Source organism: Pituophis catenifer, unplaced genomic scaffold (assembly GCF_029215685.1).
Source record: "Pituophis catenifer annectens isolate HBS135680 unplaced genomic scaffold, rPitCat1.0.hap2 SCAF_7, whole genome shotgun sequence".
Classification (NCBI taxonomy): Eukaryota; Metazoa; Chordata; class Lepidosauria; order Squamata; family Colubridae; genus Pituophis; species Pituophis catenifer.
In genome coordinates, this window is record NW_027256887.1 from 1,975,879 (window position 1) to 1,993,206 (window position 17,328).

At 44.0% G+C, this 17,328-nt stretch overlaps 1 protein-coding gene across 3 annotated transcripts in view; it reads left to right on the plus strand.

Moving 5' to 3' along the window:
- Positions 1-419: 419 nt before the first annotated feature.
- The window catches only part of BEND7 (BEN domain containing 7), a 36,843-nt gene continuing 19,934 nt past the window's right edge, over positions 420-17,328 (plus strand). For all 3 annotated transcript variants that reach the window (XM_070946816.1, XM_070946818.1, XM_070946817.1), the window contains exons 1-2: positions 420-876; positions 7,334-7,417. In XM_070946816.1, the coding sequence (XP_070802917.1) occupies positions 816-876; positions 7,334-7,417 (145 nt within the window). In that variant the 5' untranslated portion in view covers positions 420-815. The remainder of the gene's footprint in view (positions 877-7,333; positions 7,418-17,328) is intronic.

Sequence of the window (17,328 nt, forward strand, 5' to 3'; positions counted from 1 at the left end):
CTCGGCCAGCCGGGGAAAGAGTGGAAGGGCGCGCGCGGTTCCTGCCTGGGGGGCTTGGGCTGGGGGACCCCCTCCCTTTCCTCGCCGGGGCAGTTTACCCCCGCGGTGCCGGCCGAAGAGCCCCCGGCTGGTCCAAGGAGGCTGCGCTCTTTGCAAAGTGCCTGGCCGGGCTGGAGAGGCAGAGCGCCAAGCGCCCCTCTCCATCCTTGGCCTCTCCGTCTCCGGGCGGGGAGCCCCTTTCCCCAAGTTGGCTTTGCCGGGCATGGCTCGGCCTTCCCGGGGGTGGCAGGGCGGCCCGCCCTCGCTGTGCCCGCCGGGCTCCGGAGCCGCCACGGGGTGCGCTGTGGTGCCTGGCAGGCCGGCTTCCCCCAGCAGGTGGCACCGGGAGCCCAGGCGCAGCTCCGGCAGGGCCACCCGCGAGCCATTGCGGCGCCCTGCGCAGCCACGGCCACAGCCAGCCTCGCCTCGCCAAAGCCGGCCGAGCCAGCGCTGCCCTCCTCCGCCTCCTCCTCCTCCTCCCCGAGCAGGGCAAGAGGCTCCCGCAGCATCGCCCCGGGACAAAGTTTGGGCTGGATGCCACGGCGGGGAAGGCGCCGGGGGGGAAAAGTCCCGAGCCAAGTTGCCGGCGGGGCGCGCAGCAGAAGCCCCGGGGCGCCTCGGCCCTTTGCGCGCCGGGGCCGATGAGAACCCCGCAGCCGGTTCTGCCTCGCGGTCCCCGGTCCTGGCGGCTCCTCTGAGCCTCCTTCCTCCCTCCTGCCTTCCTTTCTTCCTCCCTTCCTTTCTTCCTTCTCCTCCTCCTCCTCCTCCGGCGCGCCATGGAGTTCTCGGCCAGGAAGCGCAGCAGGAAATCTCAGAGCTTCAAACTCATCCATCCAGGTGAGTCCTTGCAGGGCCCGGAGGGAGGGGGGCATGTGGGGAGTGGAGGGAGAATGGGGTGGGGTCCCCTGAGGCTGCCTCTCGGGGTCTTCCTAGCAATTCTCCCCAAGGAGCATTTGGGCGAATTTGGAAAGGGCTGCAGCTCCCCTCTCCCTTTCCCCCCCAAGAGATGCGCACCCTAAAGTTTCAAAGGCGGAGAAATGGGGTCTCTCCCCCCCCCACTCCCCGCGCAGAGTCGTTCAGGGGGAGATCCGCTTTTCCTTTTCAGAGCTGCTCTCCCGGAAGGATCTCAATCGGATCCCGGCGCCCTCCCTCCTCTCCCACCGGGGCTTGGCACGGATCGGCATCGCCCCCTGCAAAGCGCCGATCCCAACCGGCCAATTAATTTGGGGAGCCGGGCCGTTAAATGGTTGCAATTTGGCCCCGGGGGGGGGCGGGGGAGGGAGTTCTCTTTCCAGAGGGGAAATATAGATATTTACCCACCAGGGAAGCTGGGCTCACTTCTTTTTCTGTGTTGTGTAACAGGTGTTCTTGTTGAGGGTGGGGGGTTGTTGAAACTCAGTTTAATTTGATTTTAAGCCATGGCTGGGAAAGGAAGGGCTGGAGCCTTTGAGACAAATAGCTCCAGGAACTGCCTGTGTGCCCTGAATGTTAAGTTCAAGGCAGGTAATTGTGAGCTTAATGTCACAATCACACTTAGCAGGATGGGTATTCTGATTATGGTTACACATACTTAATAGGCCCCAGGGCTCTTTCTTGGAAATATTTCATAGAGTGGAAAACGGTGACCAGGATCTTCACCAAACGAAAAAGGGAAGGGGAAAAAAAAATGAACATTATTGTTAGGAATCAGAAACCGCCCGAAATGTTGGCTTTTCTAAACAAGGCTGTGTTTATAATACAGTTGCTACGTTGTTGGGTGTTAACAATCTAAAAATGACACTGAAAATCTTCCCGGAAGGAAAGCAGGACTAATTTGTTTCTGAACTTTCTGTTTCCTTTTACAACTTTTAAATGAAGTGGTGTTAAGTTAAAGGTAGATTTAGGAAGACCAGGTACATACAGGTCAACTTACAACCGCAATTCAGGCCGAAAATTTAGGTTGCTAAGTGAGACATTTGTCAAGTGGGTTTTGCCCCGTTTTACGACCTTTCTTGCCACAGTTGTTAAGGGAATCACTAGAGTTATTAAGTTAGTAACAGGATTGTTAAGGGAATCTGGCTTCCCCCTTGATGTGACCCTGGGAACCCTGCAACCGTCATAAGTATGAGTCGGTTGCCAAGCATCTAAATTTTGATTGTAAGTGTGAACAAGGGTCATACTTTTGTAAAGTTACAAAAAGTAACTTTTTTCAGTGATGATGTAACTTTGGTCACAAAATGAACTGTTGTAACTCAAGGACTGCCTGTACAGAGAAAGTGCGGTGATGAATACAGTATATGATTCTTTAAGTTCTCATCAAGTAAGGCCCGAGTAATCAATTCTCAGGAAAAACAAAAATTAATGCTTGAATTAAAATAATTTACGTCCATCTAGCATTTCATCTTGCTTTTAAATTTTCTGCAAACGGTCCCTGTAGTCATAATCTGAGTGAAAATTCCTTTTGAAACTGAAACCGAGTGAAGGCTCAGCAGGTTTAAAAAAAGAAAAAAAATTGAAAATGTGCGAGATGGATTTGACATTCTGGGCTGCTCTTTCTTGTTCTCCTGTTCTCCTCCTCCTGTTGTTTCTCTGTCATATAATATATGTGGGTATATGCATAATTTTGTATTTATTTTGTTACGTTTATATAGTACATATTGGAGGTGGTGACCCTTTGAGAGCTGCATGCCACAAAATCTCATTTTAATGTATGCCCATTAGTGTACTTTCAAAGTGACAATAAAGTTATTCTATTCTATTCTATTCTAATTCTGTCCTGTCCTGTCCTGTCCTGTCTACTATTCTATTTTCTACTCTATTCCATTCTTCCATATTTTTTCTCTTCTCTTCTCTTCTATTTCTAACCTTATTCTATGCTATTCTATTCTATTCTGTTCCGTTCCGTTCCGTCCCGTCCCATCCCGTCCTGTCCTGTCCTTCCTGTCCTATCCACTATTCTATTTTCTATTGCATTCCGTTCCATTCCATATTTTCTTTTTTCTTTTCCTTTCCTTTCCTTTCCTCCTTTCCTTTCCTTTCCTTTCCTTTCCTTTCCTTTCCTTTCCTTTCCTTTCCTTTCCTTTCCTTTCCTATCCTATCCTATCCTATCCTATCCTATCCTATCCTGATTCTGATTCTGATTCTGATTCTGATTCTGATTCTGATTCTGATTCTGATTCTGATTCTAATTCTATCCTATTTGCACGAACGAGCATTTATTTTCCCCATAATCGTGCATTAATAAGCCTTTCCTTAGCAGAGGGCCAGGCTTTTCTCCTTAAACCATAACCAGAGAATCCGAGGCCATCCTTGCTTGCTGTCACTTCAACAGAGGCACATGGCCCTGGCAGGCCCCGAGCTGTAATATCTCTGAAAATCCCTGCTCATTCCCTGACTCATAAGTTATAGGGAGTGTATAGGGCACGCATAGCTGCTGCAGCCTTAAATGAAACAGCCACATTGTTTAAAAAGGTTCATGGCGAGTGAGTGAGTGTCTGGGACGGTAAATAAATAAACGGGCTCGGTTAATGTTTTGATGTGCATCCTGAATCAACCCGAATTGCTCGTTTATTTTTTTATTATTTTTGTATAGGGTTATATCCTTGGGAATGACTAGGGAGGGGATTTGGGCTTGAAATATACGAAATAATAGCCTCTCTGGAACGTTATGCAGGTAGTCCTCGGCTTACGACCACAAGGGCGCCCAAAATTTGTGTTGCCAAGTGAGACGTTCGTTAAGCGAGTTTTGCCCCATCTTTACGACTTTTCTTGCCACCGTTGCTAAGTGAATCACTGCAGTTGTTAAGCTAGTCCCATGGTCATTAAGTGAATCTGGCTTCTCCGTTGACTTTGCTCGTCGGAAGGTCGCAAAAGGGGATCACGTGACACTGCGACCGTCACAAATATGAGTCAAGAAGAATGTGACCAAGGAGAATAGTGCGACGGTCATAAGTGTGAAAAACGGTCATAAGACACTTTTTTCAGTGCTGTTGTAACTCCGAACGGTCATTAAACAAACCGTTGTAAGTCGAGGACTACCTATTAAATGCAATAGCGCCACCCTTAGGATGCATCTGGCATTTATCATTTCTTCTGCATTCTATGGTGGCTGAGTCTTGTACATTTCCTTATGACTCTAAGAAAATAATAATAATAATAATAATACCATTAATTTTGACCTGTCTTCAAGAGGTTGGGTGCAATACTATTACTCCACTTACAACAGTTCATTTAGTGACCGTTAGAAGTTACAACGGCACTGAAAAAAAGTGACTTATGACCATTTTTCACACTTACGACCGTTGCAGCCTCCCCGTGGTGTGATCAAAATTCAGACGCTTGGCAACTGACTCATACTTATGTCCGTTGCTGTATCCTGGGGTCACGTGATCCCCTTTTGCGATCGTCTGACAAGCCAAGTCAACGGGGGAAGCCAGATTCGTTTAACAACCAGGTTGCTAACTGAACAACTTCAGCGATTCACTTAACCACTGTGGCGAGAACGGTCATAAAACGGAGCAAAATTCACTGAACCAACGCGACGCTTAACCGCAGAAATGTTGGGGCTCCATTGTGGTCATAAGTCAAGGACCACCTGTATTGTTTATTTTTAAGTGGGTGGGGCGGTTACGTTATACCATTCCTGGAAGATTGAGAACAAGTTACAAGAAACATGCTGCTGTAAAAGATTGGACCGCTAACCGCCAAATTTGCACTTTTAAGTTGCGACGGTGTGTGTTTGTGTGTCACAAATGCCAGGATGGTAGTTGTGGTGATCAGATGGAACAATGCTAGAAAGAGGCAGGAGTCTGGCCATACATTTTACGATGGCATTTGTGACTTCCCCTGTGACTATAAGGGGAATGATGACATCCTGAACAGCGTCACATCCGAGTCCGATGCAGGGAGTCCTCGGCTTACGATTATTCCTTTAGCGACCGTTCAAAAATACACTGAGCAAAGGGACTTACAACTGGTCCTTGCACTTACCACTCCTGCAACATTTCTGCCGTCGTGGGATGGAAATTCAGGCACTTGTCAACCTTCCCAGGGGCAAAAGTCAATGGGAAAAGCTGGATTTGCTTCGTGGCTGTGTGGGTTTCTTAACGACAAAAGCAAAACATTTGTAAGATTGGGAGCAACTCACTTACCGACCGCATGGCTTATCGAGGGAAGTCCCAGACCTGATTTGGTCCTAAATCAAGGACTACCTGAAGGGGAAGGCCGCTACTTTAACCCTAACTGGGTTTGCTCTAATTTAAGGTCCTAATTTCTCCTGCTTGCATTGCAATTTGCAAGGGGTTTCAGTGGGAATACTAAATGCCGTATAACCCCATTAAAAGAAAAGCAGAATGTGCTTTCCGGAAGGCAGTGCAGGTAGTCCTCCATTTACGACCCCAATTTATGCTGCCAAGTGAGAAATTTGTTAAGTGAGTTTCGGCCCATTTTACGACTGTTCACGCCATGTTTCTTAAGTGCCGCTGTTAAGTTCAGCACACGGTTGTTAAGTGAATCCAGCTTCCCCGTGGACTTTCATGAAAGGGGATCACATGACCTCAGGTCACTGCAACCATCATAAATATGAGTCAGAGCCTCTGAATTTTGATCAGGGGACCATAGGGATACTGCAACGGTCGTAAGTGTGAAAAACGGTCATGAGTCGCTTTTTTGAATGCTGTCGTAACTTTGAACGGTCACTAAATGAACCGTTGTAACTCAGCGACTACCTTTCTTCCCTAAGACAGATTCCTAGAGAATCATGGGGATTTTGACAGACATGGAGAGTCTCAGAAAAGAGAGTTTTAATTGTCTTCTCTGACCTGTTATCCATATAACTTATCCAAAGGGAACTGTTGCCCGATGTCCCTCGATTTTAAAATATTATTCTGTAATTCTCTATTTAAAAAAAAAAAATTCTATAATTCTGTAATGCGATTGGACTCCCAGGAGATGTACCAAATATGAGTTATAATAACAGACCCCGCATCTTTTTTAAAAACGCTGAAAGTTTAACGTAACCACTGCAGCCAGAAACAAAATTCCAAAGGAAGAATAAAAAAAAGCTCTGCCTGTCATAATTCTCCTTTGTGTCTCGTTCGTGTTGCTGTTAATTATCCAATTTAATTAACAGTAACCTGAGTACTTTTCCTTGGGTGGAAAGGAAGTCTTGGCTTTGCCCTTGTGTGCTGAGTTTTATTTGAAATTGCTGTTAATTTCCACTGATGAGCTGGGCCCCCGTTAACGCTCGTTGGCAACCTTCCCAAATTAAAAAAAGGCAAAGAGATTCTTTGGGACTCCCACTGAGTTTTATTGCAAAGAGAGATTTGCAGAACTCTGCTGGTTTTTATAAGCATGGTGAAAAATACGAAGAACGGTTGCAGGAATTGGGGATGTCTATCTTAATGAAAAGAAGGACCAGGGGTGATATGATAGCATCTTCCAATATTTGAGGGGCTGCCCCAAAGAAGAGGGGGGGGTCAACCTAGTCTCCAAAGCACCTGAGGGCAGGACAAGAAGGAATGGGTGGAAACTAATCTAGAAATAAGGAGAAATTTCCTAAAAATGAGAACAATTAACCAGTGGAACAGCTTGCCACCAGAAGTTGTAGGTGCTCCATCACACTTTTTACACAGAAATATGTAAAATATTTTGAGTCAAAGGCTTTATTTTTATTTTTAAGGAGAACTGCCACCATGGGTGTTTTTCTTGATTTGCCATCAAATAAAATACATCCATAGTTTATGTGATACAGGTCGTCCTCGACTTATGACCGCAACTGAGCACATTGCTAAGCGAGACATTTGTTAAGTGAGTTTTGCCCCATTTTACGATCCTCCTTGCCACAGTTGTTAAGTGAACCGCTGCCGCTGTTAAGTGAGTAACGTGGTTGTTAAGTGAATCCGGCTTCCCCATTGATTTGGCTTGTCGGAAGGTCACAAAAAGGGGATCACGTGACCCCAGGATACTGCAACGGTCATAAGTATGAGTCAGTAGCCAAGCATCTCAATTTTGTTCAGGTGATCATGGGGTTGTTGCAACGGTCATAAGTGTGAAAAATGTTCATAAGTATTTTTTTCAATGCCGTTGTAACTTGGAATGGTCACTAAGCGAACTGTTGAAGGACTCGCTGTGTTTTTATTTTTAATCAGAACTGCTTCGGTGTGTCTTTTTCTTGGCTCCCTGCAATTTGCATCAGATAAAACGAAGATGCCTCCGTAACTTGTGAGATAGCTATCTAGTTGTGAGCTCAACGTTCATTTTGTTTCCTTGCTCCGAGTTGCTTTCTTATTTCTTTCATTTCTTTCTGAAATTCCAGATTATCATCCGGAGGTTTACAAGATCTCTGACTACAGCAACGATGTGAATGGCAATGCCAAAGAAGCACAGACACTTTATTTAGGTAGGTTTTCACCGGGCTTCATTTCCAGACGTTACATTGGGGCGAAGCGAACGGTGTGTGTGTGTGTGTGTGTGACAATTGCACAACCAGAAGCATTTCCTGCTCTTGGATAGCCAGTCCTTTCCAAAGGCTTGGGTTTATTATTATCTCTTTTATTCATTAAACATGCAACTCAGTCAACGGAACATTTAAAAATGTATCACAAATATCATTGACTGATTATTATTATTATTATTATTATTATTATTATTATTATTATTATCTCTTATTCATTAAACATGCAACTCAGTCAACGGAACATTTAAAAATGTATCACAAATATCATTGATTATTATTATTATTATTATTATTATTATTATTATTATTATTATTATAAACTTATTCATTAAACATGCAACTCAGTCAATGGAACATTTAAAAATGTATCACAAATATCATTGACTGATGATGATGATGATGATGATGATGATTATAAACTTTTATTCATTAAACATGCAACTCAGTCAACGGAACATTTAAAAATGTATCACAAATATCATTGACTGATTATTATTATTATTATTATTATTATTATTATTATTATTATAAACTTTTATTCATTAAACATGCATCTCAGTCAACGGAACATTTAAAAATGTATCACAAATATCATTGACTGATGATGATGATGATGATGATGATGATGATTATAAACTTTTATTCATTAAACATGCAACTCAGTCAACGGAACATTTAAAAATGTATCACAAATATGATTGACTGGCTCGGATGGGTGGCTGCCAGCATCCTAGGTATTGACCAAGAATCTTCTTAAAATATACGATGTTCCGAGTAGCAGACTTTTCTTGCAGTTTTCTGCTGGTGTTATTGCATGAAGTAGTAATATTATTACTATTGTTATTTTTGCAGCTTGCCAGCATATCTTTTATTAACATTTGCTTAAAAAAATGGTTCAAATGTAAGATGCAAATGGTGCTAATTGTCGCTCACCCGGAAAACCAACGCAACCAACGCTGAGTGTGCATTTTGCAGCTCTTTGCTTAACCCATATTTATTTTGCATATTTGCTGGCGTGCTTCGCTTAGCAGAAGTCGGTGTAATTGGGGGTATTACGTCTTTGACATCTGGAGAACAGGAATTCAATTTCCAAGGAGTCGCTCTTGGTTTGATTTCTGCCACAGCCATCGAAAGGATTAATGTGTTGTCTCCATGCAACGAGCCTTCCCCTGCTGCTTATCTCCCTTGCAGCAAAAAATTAAATTTAGTCAGCTGTCCGAAAGCGGCGAAGAAAAATATTAGACATACTATATGGGTGTTCCTTGAATTATGACCGCAGTTGAGCCCAAAAGTCCTGTTGCTAACAGAGACAGTTGTTAAGTGAATTCTGCCCCATTTTACGACCTTTCTTGCCACCGTTGTTAAGTGAATCGCTGCCATTGTTAAGTGAGTAACACGGTTGTGAAGTGAATCTGGCTTCCCCATTGTTTTCCTGGAACACAGCAACGGTCATAAATAAGAGTCAGTTGCCAAGCGTCTGAATTTTGATGATGTGACCATGGGGGATGCTGCAATGGTCGTAAGTGTGAAAAACGGTCGTTGTTTCCAAAGATGCAATGTGACTTGATAGTAGTTAGTTTTGTCCGTCACAGAGTCTGAATGGCCACTTCACCCCCTTTTATACCCTGTGGGGTGTGGTCCAGTGACTCAGCCTAATCTCTGGCACGCCTTTTCTTCTGTTGCGCGCGCTTATCTCTGCGACGCTGCCGAGGATCCAGCCAAGACTCATTACCCTCATCACTGTCCACCTGTGGCTGCGTGGACGTGCTTGGCCCCGGCCCTATCTCTTGCCCTTCGGCGGACACCGAAGGCATTGCCAGAGAGGAGGATCCTGGAGAGGGAGGCCTTGCCCACTCCTCTCCTTCACTCTCGGAGTCCTCTCCTGCCGATGACACAGGCTCAGGTAACGGAGCCACAACACACCACAATTCAGAGCCGTTAACTTGTTTTTTCCTCAGACTTTCTGATGGTCCAGATTTCACACCCATATGTTACAACGGGGAAACCTTACACACCTTTGTGTCAATGGGATGCCCCTACCTGTTAATATTTTGTCTGAATTTTTTTTCCCCCATTGTTGTTCTACATCCAGTAACAGATGTCTCTTTATTGTACGGAGTCTCTATGGCCAATTAGCAACCCCTACAATGGTTTTATCTCCATTATCCACTGGCCTCAAAGGAGATATTACATCTGCTTCGAAAAATAATATTATATTAAATGGTAACGTTGAGCATATTACTGTAACAGGATATCTCCTCGTTTTAATTTATGAAATAGCTATTATATTCTAGTCTCCCGCCTCTAATAACACCAAAATAGAGTCCTGGGGGAAAAAAAATCAATGCACTTTTGTCGTTGCTTCTGCGTTTTTAGGATTGCGTTACTTTTCACAAGCACGAATAAGGCACAGCCTTCTCGTGCGGGTAAAATGAACTTACAACAGTTCATTTAGGGACCATTTGAAGTTACAGCGGCACTGAAAAAGGCGACTTATGACCAGGGGTGAAATCCACAATTTTTCCCTTTCGGTTTTGTGGGCGTGGCTTAGTGGGCATGGCAGGGGAAGGATATTGCAAAATCTCCATTCCCACCCCACTCCAGGAGAAGGATATTGCAAAATCTCCATTCCCACCCCACTCCAGGGGAAGGATACTGCAAAATCTCCATTCCCACCCCACTCTGGGGCCAGCCAGAGGTGGTATTTGCCGGTTCTCCAAACTACTCAAAATTTCTGCTACTGGTTCTCCAGAACCTGTTAGAACCTGCTGGATTTCACTCCTGCTTGTGACTGTTTTTCACACTTATGACTGTTACAGGATCCTGATGGTCGCGTGAATGAAATTTGGACGCTTGCAACCTTGGCAGTTTTAAGCCATGTGGACTTCAATTGCCAGAATTTCCCCAGCCATGTTCAACTTACCAAAGTTGAGAAATGCTGTCTTACAACAACCTTCCGGTGTAGGCCAACCACAACATTTTCTGGGAGTCCTCAACATACAACCATTTGTTTAGCGATGTTTGGAAGTTACAACGGTACTGAAAAAAGTGACTTACAACCGCTTTTCACACTTTTATGACCGTCGCAGCATCACCACAATGATCAAAATTCAACTGCTTGGCAACTGGCTCATATTTATGACGGTTGCCAGGTCCTGGCGATCCCCTTTTGCGACCTGCTGACAAATTCACTTAACAACCGGGTTACTAACTTAACAACTGCAGTGATTCATTTAACAACTGTGGCAAGAAAGGTCGTAAAATGGGGGGAAATACATTTCATGAATGTTTCGCTTAGTGACAGAAAGTTTACGATCGTGGTCGTAAATCGAGGACTTCCTGCAAATGTTAGTTTACAATGGTTGTTAACCTGGGATTCAGAGTGCTTTTGAAAGGTTCATGCGGGAAAATCATTAGGCGATTCTGGTATACAAATTGTGTGAGATCTGTGTAATTAAGAATGAAAAGTTTTAGGGTGTCGTAAAATGCAATGCTAGGCAGCGAGCAGCCTTCAGTGGGCATTTTATTTCAAGAACTGCCGAGAAATACGCTTTTATTACGGATATAAAATGGGAGTCAGGTATGCTGTGGCACAGGTGTCTTGTGTTGTGTTTTACAACATTTTTCTCCTGATCAATTGGACTTTGCAAGGCCATAATTTTGCTTTGTCTTACAAGGAAGGTGTGTGTAAAACAAACTCTTGCTTAATTTCCTACGTATTGATTTGGAAATCGGCCCTGTTAAATCCGCTGGCGTTTCGCTGGTAATGAAGGATAGAAGGCGGCAGCCTCAAAAGAATATTGTGATATTTTTAGCCGTCATCAGAAAAGAAAAGTGAACAGATACCTAGATCAGGGAGTCTCCAATCTTGGCAACTTTAAGACTTGTGGACTTCAACTTTGCTGGCTGAAGAATTCTGGGAGTTGACTCATATTTATGACGGTTGCAATATCCCAAGGTCACATGATCCTCTTTTGCGACCTTCTGATGGGGCAAGGATTTTTGCTACCGATTCTCCGAACCGCCCGCCGCCATCGCTACCGGATCGGCCGATCCGGTCCAAACCGGGAGCATTTCATCCCTGGACCAGAGGTCTTGTCTTACGAACTTTCGGACTCGTGCTAGAGCTCATCTTTAGGGAACTTCTCTGTATTGGAATCTGTGCTTTGGGCTATTCTGTGGGTGGCATTTATGTGGTGCCTGGTTGTGTTTGGCTTTTTAGTTGTTGACTGGGGTGTTGATGGCTGGCTTTTAAGTCATTTGCTTGTGCTGCCCAGCCCTCACCTCCTAAGTACTTGATAACCTGGTGGTAAATCAGCACTCCTGTTGACTGATGAGGGGCCTCTTTCCCAGGCTTCAATCATGGCTGTTTTTGTCCCTGCTCAGCCAACAATCTTAGTAGCTGCAAAATTGAATTTGTGTCCTTGTTCATTGCCATGCGAGGCTACCAATGAGTTCAGGTCTTCTCGTCTGACCGCTCGCTTGTGTTCTTGCAATCTGGGGGTTAGCTTCCTCCCCGTCTGTCCTACACGGTCACAGGGGCAATCGTCATTGCTCAGGAAGCAAGATGTGCCATTGTAATAATGGCCTGAGCTGTTAGAATGTGGAACTAAGCTGGCTTTGAGAAGAGACCCATCTTCTAAATAGTTGGGAAGACTTTCTTGCTGTTTAAGTCTTTTTGAATCATTCCCTGCTCTGCCAAGGAGATGAGAGGAGGGAGGAGACCCTTTTGCATTTTTTTCCAAGCATGACTCTTGTTCTTAAGAGAACAAGACTAGACAATAAGACTAGGGTTGGACTCGAAGACCTCCACGGTCCCTTCCAACTTTGCTATGCTATTTTCCTTCCTTCCTTCCTTCCTTCCTTCCTTCCTTCCTTCCTTCCTTCCTTCCTTCCTTCCTTCCTTCCTTCCTTCATTATCACTGGAGGTTTTAAAGAAGAGACTGGACAGCCAGTTGGTATAGGGTCTCCTGCTTGAGCAAGGGGCTGGACTAGAGGACCTCCAAGGTCCCTTTCAGCTCTATTTTATTCTGAATTCTGAATATTGTATACAACTGAACAGCAGCGGTAGAGACGGGAAAAATTTGTCCTATTCGTCACACCAATGCCGGTCTGCCTGCATTATAGGTGCCACATTCTAAGTTAATGTTCGGTGTAGATTTTCCTTATTTATTTGTTATATTTCGAATAAATCAGTGTCCACCATCCAAACATCCTTTATTTCCCAGGCACACGTGTTTCATTGTACATCAGATTTGCATAAACTGTTAAACATTTGTGGTGCTAGTCTTAAGTATGCAAGCTCTAAAGCTTACCTATGTTCTGCCCCAGGAGGTACCTATTTAAGAATATAAACTCTAGCTGAGGGGGAGAGCCTTCTCTGTGGGGGCACCTACTATCTGGAACGAGCTCCCCCCGGAGATACGGAGGATCCCGGATACGCGCACCTTCCGTCGTGCACTCAAGACTTTCTTATTTCATCAAGCTGGCCTGGCCTAAGTTTTTTCCCCTTTTTAAATGGAAATTTTAAATTTGGTTTTAAATTATTGGGGTTTTAAATTTGTTCAGCCAAATTATTTAATGCGTTTTATTCTATTTTAAATTTTGTGTTTATATGTTTTATTCTATGGCTGTTCACCGCCCTGAGTCCTTCGGGAGTAGGGCGGTATACAAATTCAATAAATTAAATAAAATAAATAAATAAAAACCAGTCTGGAAGGGACCTTGGAGATCTTCCAGTCCAACCCCTTGCTCGGGCAGGAAACCTATACTATTTCAGACAACTGACTGTCCAGTCTCTTCTTGAAAACCTGCAGTGATGGGGAAGGAAGGAAGGAAGGAAGGAAGGAAGGAAGGAAGGAAGGAAGGAAGGAAGGAAGGAAGGAAAATAGCATAACGAAGTTGGAAGGGATCTTGGAGTCCAACCCCCTGCTCAAGGAGGAAACCTTATACCATTTCAGACAAATGGCTGTCCAATCTGTTCTTAAAAGCCTCCAGTGATGAAGCACCCACAACTTCTGGTGGCAAGCTGTTCCACTGGTTAACTGTCCTCTCTGGAATTAAGGAGAAACTTAATTCCAGGTTGTTTCTCTCCTTGATTGGTTCCCATCCATTTCTTCTCAGGTCCATTTCTTCAGGTGGTCTGGAGAATAGACTGACCTTCCTCTTCTTTGGCCCTTGGGGAAGAGGTGTGAAAAACCACATGAGACAGTGAATCTGCCAAATTATTAATTCTATTTCCACCTTCGTTTTTCTCCTGCCTCCTTTTAATGCGATGTCTGTTTTTCTTTCTAAAATATAGTGACACTTTCTCCCGGCAGCCTAAACAGCGGCCCAGTGTGACTGTTTGAATCAGCCTTCCCTTTTCTCTTGGACAGCTGTGATTTCCATTCTTCACTTCCTAATTCTTTGGAAACTGTTCTTGGGTGTTTAAATCTGCAAGGGATACCGCCGTCTGTAAAATCCAATTTGCTTTTAAACTGTAACGGAATGTTTATTACATTTTTGTCCCGCCTTTAATACAGGTAGTCCTCCACTTACCACAGTTCATTTAGTGACCGTTAGAAGTCACAATGGCACTGAAAAAAAGTGACTAGTTATGACCATTTTTCACACTTATGACCGTTCGAGCTTCAGGTGATCAAAAATCAGACGCTTGGCCACTGACTCATATTTATGACAGGGGTCATGTGGTCACATTTGCATCCCTCTGACCAAGCCAAGTCAATGAGGAACTGAGGTTCACTTACTGACTTGTTACTGACTGAACTACCGCAGTGATTCACTTAAGAACCATGGCAAGAAAGATCGTAAAACCCACAACCGTCTTGCTTAGCAATGGAAACTCGGCTGCAGTCATAAGTCAAGGACTGCTGGTATAGTCCATGGCTACCCGAATCACTGTCCGAGTAGGTTTTGCATTGTGCCGATAGGACACTGTTAATTGATTGTTCCACTGGGGTTGATAGACTATAAATATGGCAATAAATACATCGGAATAAGCCAGCCAAATAGAGGCGAACCATTCAGGTTTAAAGCTGTTGTTTCCAAAATTGCAAGAGACTTCCCAGCATGCATTTGCTAGAACAGAATAATAGAGTTGGAAGGGACACTGAAGGTCTTCTAGTCCAACCCCCTGCTCACGTAGGAAACCCTCTACCATTTCAGACAAGTGGTTGTCCAATCTCATCTTAAAAACTTCCAGTGTTGGAGCAGTCACAAAACTTCTGGTGGCCAGCTGTTCCACTGGTTGATTGTCCAAGAAGTTTCTCCTTAATTCCAAGTTGCTTCTCTCCTGGGTTAGTCTCCATCCGTTGCTTCTGTCCTGCCTTCAGGTGGTCTGGAGAACAGGTGTGTCTCTTGAGGGGCTCTGTGACAGCCCTTCAAATATTGGAAGACTGCTCTCATGTCACCCCATCGCCTGGACATCCAGTTATGCAGCCGCTGTGATACCCCCATAGAAGTTTTACTTATACTTACATAGCCTGCAAATCAGGGTGGATTTGATTTAAATCGAGTTGATTTAAATCACGATTTAAATCATGATTTAAATCACTAGTAAAAAGGCTTGATTTAAATCAACTCGATTTAAATCATAATTTTTAAAGAGCAACTGTCATCTCTGCTACTCCTTTGACCCACTGTTGACTCACCGATAATCCCAGTGTTGCAGAATATACAGCCTCATGCTACAGAACTCAGCTCCATTTCATGCTGAATAAACTAAATTATTTATGTATCTTAAATAGAAAACTATCTTACGATAGATTTTTACCCCAAAAGTTTTTTATTAAAATAAATTCAATAAAAATTAAAAAAAATCCAATTTAAATAAAAAAAAATCCGATTTAAATAAAAAAAATCATTGATTTTTATCCACCCTACTGCAAATATATATTCACTTCTCTTCCGTCATGTTCTCATCATATTCCAAATAATAACGGCATCAACCCCTAGTCTTTCTTTTCATTAAACACTACGTTGTGCCAAGAGAAATTCGCTGTTTGTGAGTGCGAAGAGGCACGTGGATAAAGTCAGCCCAGTTTATTTATTTGGACTTTCAAAGTGGCATTTCCAGCCCTTTTACTCAAGCGGGAGATGTTCTGTCTTATGTGTCTGGCGATGGCTGATTTGTCAGAGGGAACATGAATGAAAACGAAAGAGGAAGTTGGATTTGTCTTAACTGATATCTATCCTTCTCGTGTTTCTCTAGGCGGCTTAGCAATTCCAGTGAATTTTCCGTCTTCGCTCTTCCTCGCTGAGCAAGGCAAATATTGGCTTTTGTGCTGACACTAACACAACTGATGGGATGGGGTTTTGTTTTTTTTTCAAAGCAGCTGAGCCGTTTCAGGTTTTTCTAATACGGGAATCGCTTTTAATACAGGGAGCAGTGTTGAGGTGCAGAAAAGAAAGACGAATTTTGAAGATGGGCTGGATGGATCCAGCTGGAAGCTATGGGAGAGAAAAGAAAAAAAACCCTACCAGATTCTCCCAGTGGGTCTCTTGGGGGGGGGTCAAGGATGGGGCTGAATCCCCCTTTCTAAGTCCTTTCCTGGTGACATAACCCAGAGCAGGACTACCTTAAGGGCTCAGCAAAACAGCCCTACTCCAATCGTGGCCCTATTTTGAACAGGGAGCGCTTGACTTCGACCATCACTGAGCTCAAAATTTCCCTTGCTAAGGGAGACATTTCTCAAGTGAGTCTGCCTCATTTTACGACCTTTCTTGCCACGGTTGTTAAGCGGACAGCCACAATTGTTAAATTGAGGCTGTTAAACGAATCATGAGTCAGAAGGTCCCAAAAGGGGATCATCTTCTCACCCCAGGACACTGGGGCTTTATGACTGTGTCACGTGCCAATTCCACACACACACACACACCTCCTCCTCCAAAAAATATTCTCGCCATTCTTAATTTGAAAGCTCCTGTCCTGGTTAACAGTATCCGCCGTGAGATTGGGGTCAAAAAAGAAAATTTATAACGGAGGCAGAATAATCAGGTCAGGAGAAAAAAAATTTGTTCCTGCCCTGGTAAAAAAAAAAAAAAAAGTAAAAGAAAGGATTGATCTGGATAACAACTTCCTTTTACTTTTGTTCTTCTCGCTTGTATCTTTGCAAAATAGTTAAGGAGGTCCTCGACTTAACGACTGTTCATTTAGGGACCGCTCAAAGTTACACCACCACTGAAAAAAGTAACTTCGGGCTGATGTTCAAACTTATGACCGTTGCAGCCTCCCGGGGGTCACACAACCCAAATTCAGATGTTTGGCAGCTGAGTCATGTTTACGACGGTTTGTAGCATCCCTGGGGGGGGGGGGGTTCACGTGATCTGCTTTTGCGACCTTCTGAGCAGCAAAGTCAAGGGGGGAACCAGATTCACTTAACAACCGTGTGACTAATTTAACAACTGCAGTGATTCACTTAACAACCATGTGACTAATTTAACAACTGCTATGATTCACTTAGCAAACGTGGCCAGAAAATTCGTTAAATGGGGCAAAACTCGCTTAGCGACACAAATTTTGGGGTCCCTTGTGGCCTTAAGTCAAGGACTATCCTGTATTTGGGTCCAAGAGGCAGCCACTGGACTAAAAAAAGGTATTAAAACAGTCGATCAGATTGAGGGGATATCATTTTATGTACGATGCTTTTTGCCAAGGAGAGATTTTGGCGGGGGAAATCCATCTTGTCAGACAGCGGTTGGTTTCCAATATCCATTTTCGCTCATGCTTAAAATGCTTGATGGTTTTTTCCTTGTGAGTTTGCGTCCCGCTAATGAAATGTATTTCCATGCCCCAGCAGGCAAAACAGCAACCCTCGGCTGCAAACATGCCGAGACGCAGAATGAAATAAGTA